Source organism: Tachyglossus aculeatus, chromosome X1 (genome assembly GCF_015852505.1).
Source record: "Tachyglossus aculeatus isolate mTacAcu1 chromosome X1, mTacAcu1.pri, whole genome shotgun sequence".
Classification (NCBI taxonomy): domain Eukaryota; kingdom Metazoa; phylum Chordata; class Mammalia; order Monotremata; family Tachyglossidae; genus Tachyglossus; species Tachyglossus aculeatus.
In genome coordinates, this window is record NC_052101.1 from 53,625,445 (window position 1) to 53,643,635 (window position 18,191).

Here is an 18,191-nt window from a genome sequence, read left to right on the forward strand (position 1 = left end):
GGGGAAGGCAGGCATCCCTGCCCCCTCCTTTCTTCTTTCAGAGTGGGCAGCCTGGACCTAGAGGCTAGGAAACTGAGGTACAGTGGAATTGGTTGGGGGAAGGACTTCCTTGTTCCATAGGGGTTTCTGGGGAGGATACAGTCTTCTCTCTGCCCTGTGTGAGCTGAAATTGGGTCACCAAGTATACAAGTGTACAGAAAAGAAACTTCAAAGCAAAACCTCAAACAATATATATGCACACACGCACACACATATGCACCCCTGGTACACTAGGTTTACCCTTTGCACTAGTGTTAACTGGGCTCCTTTAGTACCCAAGTATCCTCCCAAACCTGCATTCACCTCCAGTTGCAAGCACCATTATCTCCCATTATTCAGAGGATATTGTGTGCAATAGCCTCTCTGGGGCAGAAGGCATTTTTAAACCTAAGTCCTAGTCCATAATGAGAACACATGGGGATAGTCCCCAGGCACCCAAAAGTGTGTAACCCAGTCCCTGTTGGAGGGGTGTGGGGATGTGGTGCATCTAGTTCATAACCCCACTGAAAAGGCCAGGAAGCAGAGATCAAGAGGGATGGAAGGTGATCTGAATCTGGATCAGCAACTTTCTGGAAAGTTGCTGCTGGAGGACTATTTCTTGAGTATTTTCTAAGGGTGGGGGCTTTGTGGGGAAAATCTATGAGGAACAAGTTTCATTGATTAAAAAGCCACAGAGAGGTGCAGCCTCCCTTCCCACCTGATGTTCCCTGCTTCCTGGAGAACCGTGGGGTTCTTCAGATCTCCTGGATCTGAAGGTGTGAGTATTTTTGCCTGTTTCCAAAGGATCAGTCCCTCTTTGGGCAAATGTGCTCACTTTGAGCCTGACCAAATGTGAGAGGCTTGTGAGAAATGCCCCTAAACTCCAGGGTAGGGCCAGCCCAGTCCAATTACATGCTTAGACACTTGTTTGGAGCATTACCTGGGCAGAAAGTGTCACTGTGACAGCACAGCCTAATCTCAGGGTTCCTCAGAGGACAGGAGAGGTGAGGGATCAGACAGGTCACTTCTCCCACTGGATTTTTGTCAAGGGAGTGTGGTCTAGTGGATAGAGCATGGGCCTGGGTGTCAGAAGGACCTGGGTTCTAATCCTGGCTCTGCCTAGGCAAGTCACTTCACTTCCCTGTGCCTCAGATTCCTCAACTGTAAAATGGGGAACCCTGTTCTTCCTCCTACTTAAACTGTGAGCACCATGCAGGTCAGGGACTGTGTCCAACCTAATTAACTTGTACCCCAGTGCTTAGGACAGTGTTTGACACATAGTAAGTGCTTAACAAATACCAGCAAAAAAAGGGAAAGTTGCTGCTGGAGGACTATTTCTTGAGCATTTTCTAAGGGTGGGGGCTTTGTGGGGAAAATCTATGAGGAACAAGTTTCATTGATTAAAAAGCCACAGAGAGGTGCAGCCTCCCTTCCCACCTGATGTTCCCTGCTTCCTGGAGAACTGTGGGGTTCTTCTGAATGGGGGCTGGACCCTTGCCACAGCTGTAGGACCTGAATCAGATGGGGTGTATGTATTGTGATGGTGGTAGGGGCCTGGGGGGTCAGGTCGGGGAGGGGAACAGGATTGGTCAGACCAGCAAGATTTCTGGACTTTTGGCCTCAGTGACTGTGTTGTCTCTTCTCTCCTCTGGGGTCCTGCTGCTCCCAATGTCCTCAAGAAAACAGGTTAGTTCAGAGGCTGCTGCACCCACAAGCCCTATGGTACAGAATGCCAGGTCTTGCTGGGGCACTAAAAGAGTAAATACTACATGCCCTAGGGCCACCTGAATGGGGAACATAGTGCTTTTAACCACCGAGTTGACAACCAAAACCCAAAAACATCACCAAATCATCCTTCCCAATACAGCCCTTTCCCTAGGTAGATTTTGTTCCCTGTGATTAGGCTAGCAGCTGCATCCTAGCCACCCTCAGGACATTTTCCTTTGGTAACAGCTGGCTGAAGGATTGCAGCAAGGGTCTGTGGGGATTTCAGGAAATCTGGGTCCACATTGCCCATCTTCAGGCGGGCGGCAGGGGGGTATGTGCCAGAAGGGGCCAGGGAGCATGGGGCATGCCGGCCTGAGTGGAGGTGCTGGCTGGAAAACCACTAGGCTCACCCCATGGGAACTACCTCAAGAGTTGGTTGCATGCCTAGTCAGCTCCAGGGCAGTGCTGGAGAAGACACGGGATCGGGGGAGATGGGGTGTGTTTGTTTGTGATAGGGGCCTTTAAGCATCACAACAGCAAGAAGACCCGTGGAGTTGGGGAGGAAAGTGGACAGGCTGAAAATTCTCTGTTGATAGGTCCACCCTCTGACAGCAAACATCTCCCCTCTGAACCTTTTGCCTATCCTTCTGTCCCTGCCCTGGGGCTTCCTTCCAACTGTGAGCCCCTGTTGGGTAGGGACCGTCTCTATATGTTGCCAACTTGTACTTCCCAAGAGCTTGGTACAGTGTTCTCACACAGTAAGCGCTCAATAAATACGATTGAATGAAAGAATTGGAGCCCAGTGCAGTCAGGTTGGTTGGAAGGTGTCCCCGTCTTCTCCCCCTGCTCCTCCTTTCCCCGCCCTCTCTCCCTCCAGCAGTCAGAGGGGATTAGATGTTACTGGCTTTAACAGAGCTCCACTCTGTTCCTCCATTTGGAGCCCCCGGTGCTTTGGTGCTTTGTCTCTAGTTCAAAGAGAAACATCTTAGGTGATTGGTCTGCTATGTGATAAATATAAGGATTATTTCCATGCTTGCTATTAAAGCAAGTGTCCCATGGCACTGGAGGGTATGAGGGGTTAACATTGTAGGGTAGGGCACTTGAGTAGTGGGGGTTGGGGAAGAGGGGGAATCAGAGAAACCCTCTCCCTTGGGTGGGTCCCAGCTAAGATTTCCCCAGGTCCAGAGGATGAAATTGGAGAAGTGCATAGTGGCTTGAAACTTGAAACTCTCCCACCCATCAGAGCAGGTGCCTTTCTCTCAGACAAGTGGAGGTTAGAAATGTTTCCTTGCTCTCTGGCAGGATGTCTTTCCATGATTTTTCCCTTCCTGCTATCACATCTGTCGATACTCTCCTCAGCCCCACAGTACTTATGTATATACCCTTGTACTCTACTCTTTCCTGTAGTTGTAATTTATTTTAATGCCCCTCTGTTGACTGTCAGCTACTTGTGGGCAGGGATTGCATCTACCAAATCTATTGTATTGTACTCTCCCAAGAGCTTAGTACTTGCTCTGCACATATTCATTCATTCATTCAGTCATATTTATTGAGCACTTACTGTGTGCAAAGCATTGTACTAAGCACTTGGAAAGTACAAATTGGCAACATATAGAGAACAATGGAGAAGGGGGAGACAGACAACAAAACAAGTAAACAGGGGTCACTACATCAGAATAGATAAATAGAATTATAGCTATATAACACCATTAATAAAATAGAGTAATAAATATGTACAAATATATACAGGTTCTTTGGGGCGGGGAAGTAGGTAGAGTGGGGGTGATGGGGAGGAGGAGAGGAAAAAGGGGGCTCAGTCTGGGAAGGCCTCCTAGAGGAAGTGAGCTCTCAGGAGGGTTTTGAAGGGAGGAAGAGAGCGAGTTTGGCAGATGTGTGGAGGGAGGGCATTCCAGGCCAGGGGTAGGACGTGGGCCAGGGGTCGATGGTGGGACAGGTGAGAACGAGGTACAGTGAGGAGGTTAGTGGAATAGGAATGGAGTGTGCGGGCTGGGCTAGAGAAGGAAGGTGAGGTAGGAAGGGGCAAGGTGATGGAGAGCTTTGAAGCCAATAGGAGTTTTTGCTTCATGCGAAGGTGATAGGCAACCACTGGAGATTTTTGAGGAGGGGAGTGACATGCCCAGAGCGTTTGTATAGACAAAGACAATCTGGGCATCAGAGTGAAGAATAGACTGAAGCGGGTAGAGACAGGAGGATGCACGCAGTAAGTGCTCAATAGATCCCATTGATTGATTGATCTATTGATCTGTGGTTGCTGACCCAGATCTCCAATACCAGGGACCAGCCCAGAACACAGCAAGTGTTCCTGTCCGAGCCGTCTGCAGGTACCTTGGGGGCTCCTGGCGCAGTCACCCACCTTTCCGGGCAGCTGTCATCCTTGGCAAATTTGGGATTGTAACGGATGGGGAAGTCCTGGCCAAGGGGATCCTTTTGAGGCTGGAGAAGAGATTTCTTTGCCTGTAATTTGGTTAGAGATGATTCCTGTGCCTATGGAATTTACAGAGGAGGCGCAAAGGCTTTGTCAGAAGCCAAATGTAATTCTGAGAGCAGAGTAAGAGCAGCATAAAACTGTTTCAGGAGGGTCTGATTATTGACTGACTTCTGGGCCTCCAGTAGGGGATGTGGTAGAGCATTCTGACTGATGTGTTGTTCTTCCACTCCCAGGAAACTTGGGTGGAAGCCAAGGGAGGAAAGCAGAAGGGTGGGTAGGGGAGTGATGAAAGGGCAGGAAGGTGAGAGAGCTGCAAAAATTGGGTTGTTGTTGAATGACATGAGTCAGGAGATTTAATCTGTAGTTGAACACAAGGCCTGTGACCCCTTTTAACAAGGCAGGGCTTATGGATTGAAGTTGTAAGTCCTAAGTGAGCCAGGAGATGTAGAGGCCCCAAGCACAGAAAACCAGAGATTCCCTCCTTTTGGGATCCTAGCAAGGAATGTCTCTTTGGCCACTTTTTGTCTAAAGCTGCTGGTTTAGTGCTTTTGGTGGTTTTCTGTATCTGTTGTAACACACTCTACAAGCCTCTCCTTCTGTTTGCTTGTGGAGTCCTTTCCCAGGGGCAATGCCACCTGATATTGGGAATACAATAATAACACTAACCAAGTTATTGTAATTTAAAAAAGTCCGAGCAGTCCCAGGTGAGGAAATACCCTAGCCTCTGCCCAATTACCCAGTAAGCATCAAGGAAATTGGCTGCAGCTGCTTCACTGATTTTGTGTGTGTGTGTGTGTGAAGTGGGAGGGGAATTGGGGAAGGGGATGTGGTACAGGGTCATACCAGTTGGTACCCTGTTCTGGGTGAATTATAGTATTTATTTATTCATGTATTTATTAAGTGCTTATTAACTAGTGCCGTGCACTGGCTAAGACCTAAAGGAGTTATAAGGTAATTAGATTGGACACATATCCCCAGATCCACATGTTCCTCTCCATCCAAACTGCTCCCACCAGGTACAAGCTCTGATCCTGCCAGGGGTAGACTATTGAATTAGCCTTCTCACTGGTCTCCCAGCCTCAAGCCTCTCCCATTGGCCAATCTATAATCCACACTGCTGCACGGATCATCTTCAGCATCTCCCACCCCACATCTTTCCTCACCTCAAAACCCTCCACTGGCTCTCTGGGTCTTTTTACAACAAACAAAAACTCATCCCTGTCAGCTTTAGGAGTCTCTACCATCTAGCCCCACATATCTCACTGCTCTCTTCTCCTGCTCTTCTCTGTTGCTGCTTTAGCTCCTCCCAAGACAACCTTCTAGCTATTCCTAGCTCTCTACTCTCCTGCCTCCATCTCCTCACTCATGGTGTTCCCCCAGTTTGGAATTCCCTCCCTCCCTCTCAAAAGGATCACAGTTCTCCTCACATTCAAATCCATCCTATAATCCCACCTGCTTCTGTAACAAGCTTTCCCTGATTGATTTCCCAGCACCTCGAGCTGTATTATCCCTTCAGCAACTGTAGCGTTTAATTAAACCCTCCTTAGCATGTATATATACATATGCATTATATATATATATATATATATATATATATACACATTTAGTTAATTATTTGGCTACTCTAGTTGTAAATATTTTTATGTTGTCTCCTCCATTAAAGTGTAAGTTCCCTATGGGCAGGGAATGTGTCACTTCCCAAGTGATTATTCATTCAATCATATTTATTGAGCACTTACTGTATGCAGAACACTATACTAACCACTTGAGAAAGAACATTACAACAATAAACAGTGACATTCCCTTCCAGTTAGTGCAGTGTACTATGCCAAGTGGGCACTCAGTAAGTACTACTGCCAAGATGATGATGACTAATACTACTACTATTACTATTTCTACTGCTCTTGCATATGAGGTTCCCTGAAGAGTTAGGGAAAGCAGATATTATATCCCCCGTTTACAGATAACCTGCCCAGCTGGTCAGTGGAAGAATTGAGGCTAGAACTTCTGTCCTGATTTCTTAGTCCTGTTCTCTTTCCACCAGGCCACACTGCAAGTAGTATTCCCCTAGCTGCTGCCCCGTGCCGGGTGGCCGGGGGGGTGGAGGCAGGGAATGATGTGGACTGTTCCACCAGCTGCTGCCCTACACATTGTCCTAAGGGGCCCAGGCAACTGGAGAACTGGAGGGGAGGATGATGGAGCTGGGGAATAGAGACTCCACAGGTGTGGTCTGTCAGCCGGGATCCAGGATGGCAAGGGGACTCTGGGGAGAAGCAAAGGCAGGAAGAAAAGCTACCATTGAAGGGCTTCCTCATTTCTTCCAGGTACTCATTCCAAGATGAAGAGGACATGTTCATGGTGGTGGATCTGCTCCTGGGGGGCGACTTGCGCTATCACCTGCAGCAGAATGTCCGTTTCCAGGAAGACACAGTGAAACTCTTCATCTGTGAGCTAGCTATGGCCCTAGACTACCTTCAGAGTAGGCACATCATTCACAGGTTCGTGTAAGGGGCTGGGGGTGGAGATAGGGGTCTTCCTCTTTAATGGAGAATGTATGGCAGCTTCGAGATGGGAGAGGCCCCTGCTGCCCTGGGCTCCAACCTGCATCCATATCATGAGGAAAGATGGAGAGTTAAGTTCAAGGTGCCAGGGAGTCCCTCCATGCAGAGCTGGGTTTGGATTCCCACTGTTACTCACTCGCATGCCCTCTCTGTATCTCCTACTGCTCTGATCCTCATCAAGGGAACCAGGCAATAGAGAGAATGAGTATGCATGAGAGGAGAGAGAGAGAGAGAAGGCAGCGATTACCATAGCCCAAAGCCTACCCCCATTCTCCACCCATTCAGGACCAGAATCTCCACCTCCCCCATCCCTCCACCCTCCATAGTTTACTAGAACCTGGGGGTGGAGGGAGGGGAAGGCAGTGGTAATCCCAAAGCCATTTTCCATCTGCTGGCTTCTCTGGATGACTACCCAGCTCCTCCCTTGGGCCTCCTATCCCTTTCTTGTCCCAAGCCAGAGCTGATCAACTTAAAGGGGTGGTGTCCCCAATAGAAGTCAGCCAGGCTGGATCTTGTGTAGTCATCAGGCTGCCTTGTCCTCAGGGCTGTGGTTGGCTGTGAAGATATGGAGCAACAGCAATGCCTGGGGCCCAGAGCTCTGGGCTGAGTTCTGAGTATGTGGCCTGACGTGATCTTCCACTACTCCCCTCCACTCCATCAGCCACCTTAAAATTAAAGTTGGCCACTGTGTATGCACAGAGCAAGGAGGGCAGGGGCCAAGTCAATCAATCAATTGTACTTATTGAGCACTTAGTATGTGCAGAACACTGTACTAAGCACTTGGGAGACTACAGTACAACAGAATTAGGTAAGCTCCCTGCCTGTAAAGCTTACAGTCTAGAAAGGGGGAGACAGACATTAATATGAATAAATATGTAATTTATAATATATAATTTAAAAATATGTACATAAGTGCTGTGGTGTTGGGGTGGGGTGAATATCAAATGTTCAGAGGTCGAAGATTCAAGTGCATAGATGATGCAGAAGGGAGAGCGAGCCAGGGAAAAGAGGGCTTAATCCAGGAAGGCCACTTGGAGGGGATAATAATAATAATAATAAATAATTATGGTATTTGTTCAGCATTTACTATGTGCCAGGTACTGTACTAAGTGTTGGGGTGGATGCAAGCAAATCGGGTAGGACACAGTCCCTGTCACACATGGGGCTCACAGTCTCAAACCCCATTTTACAGATATGGGAAAGGTGTTGGCAGCGAGGTAGACAAGATGTGAGCACAGTGAGTAAGCTGGTGCTAGAGGGGCCGAGGGTGTGGGCTGGGCAGTAATAAGAGTTTAGTGATGTGAGGTAGGATGGAGCAAGCTGATTGAGTGCTTTAAAGCCAATGGTTAGGAGTTTCTGTTTAATGCAGAGGTGGAGGCAGCCATTGGAGGTTCTTGAGGAGTGGGCAAATATGAACTGAATGTTTTTGTTGATAAATAATTCATGTAGCAGAGTGAAGTAGGGACTGAAGTAGGGAATGTATGGATTGGAGTGGGGAGAGACAGGAGACCAGAAAGTCAGTGAGGAGGCAGATGCAGTAGTCAAGGCGGGGTAGGATAAGTGCTTGGATCAGCATGTTAGCAATTTGAATGGAGAGGAAAGGACAGATTTTAGCAATGTTGTGAAGGACGAACTGACAGGATTTAGTGACAGATTGAATATGTGGGTGTAATGAGAGTGATGAGTCGAGGACAGCACCAGGGTTACAGGCTTGTGAAGTATGGAGGATAGTGGTGTTGTCTATTAGTGATGGGAAAGACAGGAAGGATAGGGTTTGGCTGGGAAGTTAAGGAGTTAAGTTTTGGACATGTTTAATTTGAGATGTCAGCGGGACATCCAAGTAGATATGTCTGGAAGGCCAGAGGAAATGTGAGATTGCAGGGAAGGAGAGAGGTCAGGGCTGGAGATGTAGATTTAGGAATCATCTGCATAGAGATAGTAATTGGAACCATGGGAGCAAATGAGTTCTCCAAGGGAGTGTGTGTAGAGGGAAAATAGAAAGGGACCTAGAACTGAGCCTTGAGGGACTCCTACTGTCAGAGGGTGGGAGGCAAAGGAGGAGGCAGTTAAAGAGACTGAGAAAGTCAGAGAGAAAGGAGGAGAACCAAGAGAGGACAGTTTCAGTGAATCATTCATTCAATCATATTTATTGAGCACTTACTGTGTGCAGAGTACTGTACTAAGCACGTGGGAGAGTACAACAGTAAACAGACATATTCCCTGTGCACAACAAGCTTCCAGTCTACAGGAGGGAAACAGACATCAATACAAATAAATAAATTACAGATATATACATAAATGCTGTGGGACTGGGAGGGGGTAAGAACAAAGGGAGCAAGTCTGGGTGACACAGAAGGAAGTGGGATAAGAGGAAAGAAGATGCTTAGTCTTGGAAGGCCTTGTAAGTGGGAGTGGTGAGGAGTTTTTGTTTGAAGAAACAAACTCCTCACCCTCAGCTTCAAGGCTCTCCATCACCTTGCCCCCTCCTACCTCAACTCCCTGCTCTCCTTCTACAGCCCAGCCCGCACCCTCCGCTCCTCTGCCGCTAGTCTCCTCACCGTGCCTTGTTCTCACCTGTCCCACCGTTGACCCCCGGCCCACGTCATCCCCCTGGCCTGGAATGCCCTCCCTCCCCACATCCGCCAAGCTAGCTCTCCTCCTCCCTTCAAGGCCCTACTGAGAGCTCACCTCCTCCAGGAGGCCTTCCCAGACTGAGCCCCCTCCTTCCTCTCCCCCTCCTCCCCCTTTCCATCCCCCCCGGCCTTACCTCCTTCCCTTCCCCACAGCACCTGTATATATATATATATATATATATATATATATATATATATATATATATATGTTTGTACATATTTATTACTCTATTTATTTTACTTGTACATATTTATTCTATTTTATTCTGTTAATTTGTTTTGTCTCCCCCTTCTAGACTGTGAGCCCACTGTTGGGTAGGGACTGTCTCTATATGTTGCCAACTTGTACTTCCCAAGCGCTTAGTACAGTGTTCTGCACACAGTAAGCACTCAATAAATACGGTTTAATGAATGAAGTGGAGATGGATGGCCAACCACTGGAGTTTTTTGAGGACCAGGATGACATGTCCTAAACGTCTTTGTAGAAAAATGACCCAGGCAGCAGAGTGAAGAATGGACTAGAGTGGGGAGAGACAGGAGGCTGGGAGGTCAGTAAGAAGGCTGATGCAGTAATCTGGTAGGATAGGATGAGTAATTGTATTAACATGGTAGCAGTTTGGATGGAGAGGAAAGGGTGGATTTTAGTGATGTTGTGAAGGTAGGACCGACAGGATTTAATGATGGATTTAATAGGTGAACATTGAATCCAAGATTGGCTAAAGTTTCAAGCAGAAGGGGATGGTCTGCAGTGACAAACACGCCTGAGAGGTCTAGGAGAATTAGGATGGAGTGGAGGCCGTCAGATTTGGTGAGAAAAAAGTCACTGGTTACCTTAGAGAGGGCTGCTTCTGTGAAATGAAGGGAGCTGAAGCCAGATTGGAGGGGATCTAGGAGAGAATTGGAGGATAGGAAGTGGCGATAACAGGTGTAAACAACTCTCTCAAGAACTTTGGAGAAAAATGGTTGGAGGGAGATCAATCAATCAATCGTATTGAGCGCTTATTGTGTGCAGAGCACTCTACTAAGCGCTTGGGAAGTACAAGTTGGCAACATATAGAGACAGTCCCTACCCAACAGTGGGTTCACAGTCTAGAAGGGGGAGACAGAGAACAAAACCAAGCATATTAACAAAATAAAATAAATAGAATAGATATGTACAAGTAAAATAGAGTAGTAAATATGTACAAACATATATACATATATACAGGTGCTGTGGGGAAGGGAAGGAGGTAAGATGGGGGGAATGGAGAGGGGGATGAGGGGGAGAGAAAGGAGGGGGCTCAGTCTGGGAAGGCCTCGTGGAGGAGGTGAGCTCTCAGTAGGGCCTTGAAGGGAGGAAGAGACCTAGCTTGGCGGATGGGCAGAGGGAGGGCATTCCAGGCCAGGGGGATGATGTGGGCCGGGGGTCGACGGCGGGACAGGCGAGAACGAGGCACGGTGAGGAGATTAGCGGCAGAGGAGCGGAGGGTGCGGGCTGGGATGTAGAAGGAGAGAAGGGAGGTGAGGTAGGAGGGGGCGAGGTGATGGAGAGCCTTGAAGCCGAGGGTGAGGACTTTCTGTCTGATGCGCAGATTGATTGGTAGCCACTGGAGATTTTTGAGGAGGGGAGTAACATGCCCAGAGCGTTTCTGGACAAAGGCATTCCGGGCAGCGGCATGAAGTATGGATTGAAGTGGGGAGAGACACGAGGATGAGAGATCAGAGAGGAGGCTGATGCAGTAGTCCAGACGGGATAGGATGAGAGCTTGAATGAGCAGGGTAGCAGTTTGGATGGAGAGGAAAGGGCGGATCTTGGCAATGTTGCGGAGCTGAGACCGGCAGGTTTTGGTGACGGCTTAGATGTGAGGGGTGAATGAGAGAGCGGAGTCGAGGATGACACCAAAGTTGTGGACTTGTGAGACGGGAAGGATGGTAGTGCCGTCAACAGTGATGGGAATGTCAGGGAGAGGGCAGGGCTTGGGAGGGAAGACACGGAGTTCAGTTTTGGACATGTTGAGTTTTAGGTGGCGGGCAGACATCCAGATGGAGATGTCCTGAAGGCAGGAGGAGATGCAAGCCTGGAGGGAGGGGGAGAGAGCAGGGGCAGAGATGTAAATTTGGGTGTCATCAGCGTAGAGATGATAGTTGAAGCCGTGGGAACAAATGAGGTCACCAAGGGAGTGAGTGTAGATCGAGAACAGAAGGGGACCAAGAACTGAACCTTGGGGAACCCCCACAGTAAGGGGATGGGAGGAGCAGGAGGAGCCTGCAAAAGAGACTGAGAATGAATGACCGGAGAGATAAGAGGAGAACCAGGAGAGGACGGAGTCTGTGAAGCCAAGGTCGGTTAGCGTGTTGAGGAGAAGGCGGTGGTCCACAGTGTCGAAGGCAGCTGAGAGGTCGAGGAGGATTAGGATAGAGTATGAGCCATTGGATTTGGCAAGCAGGAGGTCGTTGGTGACCTTTGAGAGGGCAGTTTCCGTGGAATGTAGGGGACGGAAGCCAGACTGGAGTGGGTCGAGGAGATAGTTGGTGTTGAGGAATTCGAGGCAGCGCATGTAGACAACTCGTTCAAGGAGTTTGGAAAGGAATGGTAGGAGGGAGATGTGGCGATAACTAGAAGGTGAGGTGGGGTCAAGAGAGGATTTTTTTAGGATGGGAGAGACATGGGCATGTTTGAAGGCAAAGGGAAGGATCCAGTGGCGAGTGAGCGGTTGAAGTTGGAAGTTAAGGAGGGGAGAAGGGATGGAGCGAGAGATTTCATGAGATAAGAGGGAATGGGGTCAGAAGCACAGGTGCCCAGAGTAGCACTTGAGAGGAGGGAGGAGAGCTCCTCTGAGGATACTGCTGGGAAGGATGGGAGAGTAGCGGAGAGATTGAGAGCCAGGGGGTTGGAGAAAGGGGGGGAGTGACTTTGGGGAGGTTGGACCTGATGGATTTAATTTTATTAATGAAGTAGGAGGCCAGATCGTTGGGGGTGAGGGAAGGAGGAGGGGGAGGAACCGGGGGCCTGAGAAAGGAGTTGAATGTACGGAAGAGCTGACGGAGATGATGGGCATGGGTGTCAATAAGGGAGGAGAAATAGTTTTGTCTGGCAGAAGAGAGGGCTGAGTTAAGGCAGGAAAGGATAAACTTGAAGTGAACGAGGTTGGCATGGTGTTTAGACTTTCGCCAGCAGCGTTCGGCAGCTCGAGCATAAGAGCGAAGGAGGCAGACAGTGGCAGTGATCCAGGGCTGTGGGTTAGTGGTACGGGAGCGGTGAAGGGAAAGGGGAGCGAGTGAGTCTAGCTGAGTTGAAAGGGTAGAGTTGAGAGCAGTAATCTGCTGAGATGGGACAGTAACTGGCAGAAGTCGTGGGTAAAGGGAGTGGGGTGGGTTAGGATAGGAGATACATAAGCATGTTTGAAAGCAGTTGGGAAGAAGCCATTAGAAAGTGAACAGCTGAAGATGGCAGTCAAGGAGGGAAGAAGGGAGAAGGTAAGTGTTTTAAAAAAAGAATGAAAGGATGGGGTCAGAAGCAAAGGTGGAGGGGGTAGATTTAGACAGATGACAAGATATTTCATCTTGAGTTACTGCAGGGAACATAGGGAGAGTTGAAGAGGCTGAAAGGGGCAGGGTTTGGAGAAGAGCATGGGAGATTTTAGGGAAATAATAATAATAATGATAATGGTATTTGTTAAGCGCTCACTACATGCCAAGCACTATTCTAAGTGCTGGGGTAGATACAAGGTAATCAGGTTGTTCCACTTGGGATTCACAGTCTTAATCCCCATTTTACAGATGAGGTAACTGAGACACAGAGAAGTTCAGTGACTTGCCCAAGGTCACACAGCAGAGAAGTGGTGGAGCTGGGATTAGAACCTACATCCTCTGACTCCCAAGTCCATGCTTTTGCCACTAGGCCATGCTGCTTCTCTGAGAGGAGATGACACCTGATGGTTTCAATTTTGTTGATGAAGTATGTAGCCAAATCATTAGGGGAAAGAGATGGTGGGGATAGGAGGACAGAAGGTTTGGGAAGGGAATAATCTGGAACAGCTGGTGGGGGCAGTGGGCATGGGAGTGAATTAGGAAGAAGAAGTATTGTTGTTAGACAGTGGAGAGGGCCAAATTCAAGCAGATAAGAATGAATTTAAGGTGGACACAGAGATATGTCTGGATTTCCTCTAACAGTGCTCTGCAGCTCGGGCACAGGAGTGGAGGAAGCGTACTGTGGAGTTGATTCAGGGTTGTGGGATAGTGGTACAAGACAAGCAGAGGGACAGGAGAGCATGGGAGTTCAGCTAAGGGGAGAGGGAGGTGTTGAATATGTTGATTTGTGCATCAGGAGGAGGTAGTTTAGGTATGGAGACCAAATTGGGTAGGTAGGATGGCTGTACTGAAAGGGGTCAAAAGAATGGAAATGTCTGTAGGGGAAAAGGATAGATTTATGGGGGGTGAGTGTATGGGAAAGAGCCCATCAGTCAGTCAGTCATATTTATTGAGCACTTACTGTGTACAGAGCATTATATTAAGCTCTTGGGAGAGTACAGTATAACAATAAACAGACACATTCCCTGCCCACAATGAGCTTACAGTCCAGAGGGGAAGACAGACATTAACATAAATCAGTAAATTACAGATATGTACATAAGTGCTGTGGGGTTGAGGGGGGGGATGATTGAAAGGAGCAAGTTAGGGTGACACAGAACAGAGTGGGAGAAGAGGAAAGCGGGGGGCTTAGGGAAAACCTCTTGGAGGAGATATGCCCTCAATAAGGCTGTAAATAATGGGAGAGTAATTGTCTCAGATATTCATTCATTTATTCATTCAGTCGTATTTATTGAGCGCTTACTGTGTGCAGAGCACTGTACTAAGCGCTTGGAAAGTACAGTTTGGCAACAGAGACAATCCCTACCCAACAACGGGTTCACAGTCTAGAAAGGGGAGACAGACAACAAAACAAAAGAAGTAGACAGGTGTCAATACCATCAAAATAGATAAATAGAATTATAGATATATAAACATCATTAATAAAATAAATGGAGTAATAAATATGTACAAATTACACAAGTGCTGTGAGGAGGGGAAGGGGGAAGGGCAGAGGGAGGGAGTGGGAGCAGTGGGGAGGGGAGGATGAGCAGAGGAAAAATGGGGGGCTTAGTCTGGGAAGGCCTCCTGGAGGAGGTGAGCTCTCAGTAGGGCTTTGAAGGGAGGAAGAGAGCTAGTTTGGTGGTGGATGTGTGGAACAATGGCATTCCAGGCCAGGGGTAGGAGTGGGCAAGGAGTCGATGGCAGGACAGGTGAAAAAGAGGCACAGTGAGGAGGTTAGCGGTAGAGGAGTGGAGTGTGTGGGCTGGGCTGTAGAAGGAGAGAAGGGAGGTTGAGGAAGGAGGAGGCAAGGTGATGGAGAGCTTTGAAGCTAGTAGTGAGGAGTTTTTGCTTCATGCGAAGGTTGATAGGCAACCACTGTAGATTTTTGAGGAGGGGAGTGACATGCCCAGAGCATTTCTGTAGAAAGATAATCTGGGCAGCAGAGTGAAGTATAGACTGAAGCAGGGAGAGATAGGAGGATGGGAGATCAGAAAGGAGGCTGATGCAGTAATCCAATCAGGATATGATGAGAGATCGTACCAGCAAGGGAGCAGTTTGGATGGAGAGGAAAGGGCGGATTTTGGCGATGCTGTGAAGGTGAGACCGGCAGGTTTTGGTGACAGATTGGATGTGTGGGGTGAATGAGAGAGCAGAGTCAAGGATGACATCAAAATGGCGTGCTTGTGAGACAGGAAGTATGGTAGTGCCATCCACAGAAACGAGAAAGTCAGGGAGAGGACAGGGTTTGAGAGGGAAGATAAGGAGCTCAGTCTTGGACATGTTGAGTTTTAGTTGGTGGGCGGACATCCAGATGGAGATGTCCTGAAGGCAGGAGGAGATACAAACTTGGAGGGAGGGAGAGAGAACAGGGGAGGAGATGTAGATTTGCGTGTCATCTGCGTAAAGATGATAGTTGAAGCCATGGGAGTGAATGAGTTCACCAAGGGAGTGAGTATAGATGGAGAACAGAAGGGGACCAAGAACTGACCTTTGAGGGACCCGTACAGTTGGGGGAAAGGAGGGGGAGAAGGAGCCCCCCGAGGATATGAGGAAGGAGGGCATTTCAGGCCAGAGGCAAGACGTAGGCGAGAGTTTAGTGGAGAGGTAGATGAGATCGAGGTAGAGTGAGAAGGTTAGCATTAAAGGAGCAAAGTGTGCGGGCTGGATTGTAGTAGGAGAATAGTGAGGTGAGGTAAGAGGGGGCAAGGTACGTGAATGCTTTGAAGCCAATGGTGAGGCATTTCTGTTTGATGCAAAGGTGGATGGGCAACCCCTGAATGTTCTTGAGGAGAGGAGAAACATTTCCTGAACATTTTTGTAGAAATATCATTTGGGTAGCAGAGTGAAGCGCTTAGTACAGTGCTTTGCACACAGTAAGCGCTCAATAAATACGATTGAATGAATGAACTGGAGTGGGGAAATCAGCAAGGAGGCTGTTACAATAATTGAGGTGGGATAGGATAAGTGATTGAATTAAACTGATAGTAGTTTGGATGGAGAGGAAAAGGTGGATTTAAGAGATGTTGTGTAGGTTGAACCAGCGTGATTTAGTGATGGATTGAATATGCGAGTTAAATGAGAGAGAGGAGTCTAGAATAATGCCAAGGTTATGGGCTTGTGAGACAGGAAAGATGGTGGTGCAGTCTATGGTGATGGGAAAGTCAGCGGGAAGACACAGGAGTTCTGTTTTAGATATGTTAAGTTTGAGGTAATGGAAGGACATCCAAGTAGAGATGTTTTGAAGGCAGGGGGAGATATGAGACTGCAAAGAGGGAGAGAGATCAGGCTGGAGATGTAGATTTGGGTATCAGCCACATAGAGGCAGTAGTTGAAGCCATGTGAGCAAATGAGTTCTCCAAGGGAGTGGGTGTAGATGGAGAATAGAAGAGGACCTAGAACTAAACCTTGAGGGACATGCACAGCTAGCGGGTAGGAGGCAGAGGAGGAGCCCCCAAAAGAGAATAAGAATGAGTGGTCAGAGAAATAGGAGGAGAACCATGAGAGGACAGTGTCACTGAAGCCGAGCGAGGTTGGTTAGTGTTTCCAGGAGAATGGGGTGGTCGACAGTGTCTAAGGCAGCTGAGAGGTCAAGGAGGATTAGGATGGAGTAGAGGCCATTGGATTTGGCGAGAAGGAGGTCATTGGTGACCTTTGAGAGGGCAGTTTCTGTGGAGTGAAAGGGACAGGAGTGAAAGGGATAGAAGCCAGATTGGAGGGGGTCAAGGAGAGAATTGGAGGAGAGGAACAAGAGACAGCGGATGTAGACAACTCGCTCAAGGAATTTGGAGAAGAAAAGTAGGCGGGAGATGAGATAACTGGAGGGAGCTATGGGGTCAAGGAGGGGTTCTTTTAGGAGAGGGGAGACATGGGCATGTTTGAAAGCAGTGGGGAAGAAGCCATTGGAGAGTGAACAGTTGAAGATGGCAGTTAGGGAGGGAAGAAGGGAGAAGGCAAGTGTTTTGATGAGGTACGAAGGATTGGGGTTGGATGCACAGGTGGAGTAGGTGGATTTTGAGAGTAGGCAGGAAGTCTCCTCTAGGGACACTGATGGGAAAGATGGGAGAATTGAAGAAGGGTCAGGGGAGATTTTAGGGAAATCCCTTCTGATAGTGTCAATTTTCTCAATAAAGTAGATGACCAGGTCATCAGGGGCAAGGGATGGGGGAACTAGGGGGACAGGGGGTTTGAAGAGGGAGTTGAATGACTGGAACAACTGGTGAGGGCAAATGGGCATGGGTGTCAAAAAGGTTGAAAAAGTAATTTTGCCAGGCCGAGTGAGGTTGTGGTCAGATAGATGAATTTCAAAATTTGTGAGGGTAGAGATTGAACATTTACTGGAGATTGTAATTCATTCATTCAATCATTTATTGAGTGCTTAGTATGTGCAGAGCATTACACTAAGTGCTTAGGAGAGTAAAATACAAGAATAAGCAGACACATTCCCTGCCCACAACCAGCTTATAGTCTAGAGGGGGAGACAGACATTAATATCAATAAATAAATTATAAATATGGACATAAGTGCTGTGCGGATGGGGGATAAATAAAGGGAGCAAGTCAGGGTGACACAGAAGGAGAAGGCCTCTTGGAGGAGACATGCCTTCAATGAGGCTTTGAATGGGGGGAGAGTGATTGTCTGTCGGATTTGAAGAGGAAGGCCATTCCGGACCAGAGACAGGATGTAGGTGAGGGGTCAATGGCGAGATAGATATGATCAAGCAACAGTGAGGTTAGCATTAGAGGAACGAAGTGTGCAGGCTGGGTTGTAATAGGAGAATAGCAAGGTGAGAAAGGTGATTGAGTGCTTTGAAGCCAGTGGTGAGGAGTTTTTGTTTGATGAGGAGGTGGATGGGTAGCCATTGAAGTTTCTTGAGGAGTGGGGAAACATGGCCTGAACTTGAAGTGTGGACTGGAGTAGGGAGAAACAGGAGGCTGGGAGGTCAAGACGGTGCCCAAGTTGGTGAGTGTGTGAGGTGGGGTGGAGCAGAAAATCATTGGAGTAAAGGAGTGAGAGGAGGTGGACAGTGGAAGGATCATCAGGGACATGCACTTTAATATTGATATCCCCAGTGATCAATTTAGGGATGGAGAATGAGCAATGGAATGTCAGAAAGGGATCAAAATGGTGACTCAGTTAACTCTTCTGTAAAATGGGGATTCAGACTGGGAGCCCCTCTGGAGACAGGGACTGTGTCCAGCCCGATTTGCTTGTATCCACCCCAGCACTTGGCACATAGTAAGTGCTTAACAAATACCATTATCATTATTACAG

At 48.2% G+C, this 18,191-nt stretch overlaps 1 protein-coding gene across 5 annotated transcripts in view; it reads left to right on the forward strand.

The window, feature by feature from the left end:
- Positions 1 to 18,191, forward strand: part of STK32A (serine/threonine kinase 32A) — a 74,434-nt gene that overhangs the window by 21,697 nt on the left and 34,546 nt on the right. For all 5 annotated transcript variants that reach the window (XM_038772903.1, XM_038772907.1, XM_038772904.1 and 2 more), the window contains one exon: positions 6,499 to 6,672. In XM_038772903.1, coding sequence (XP_038628831.1) covers positions 6,499 to 6,672 — 174 coding nt within the window. The remainder of the gene's footprint in view (positions 1 to 6,498; positions 6,673 to 18,191) is intronic.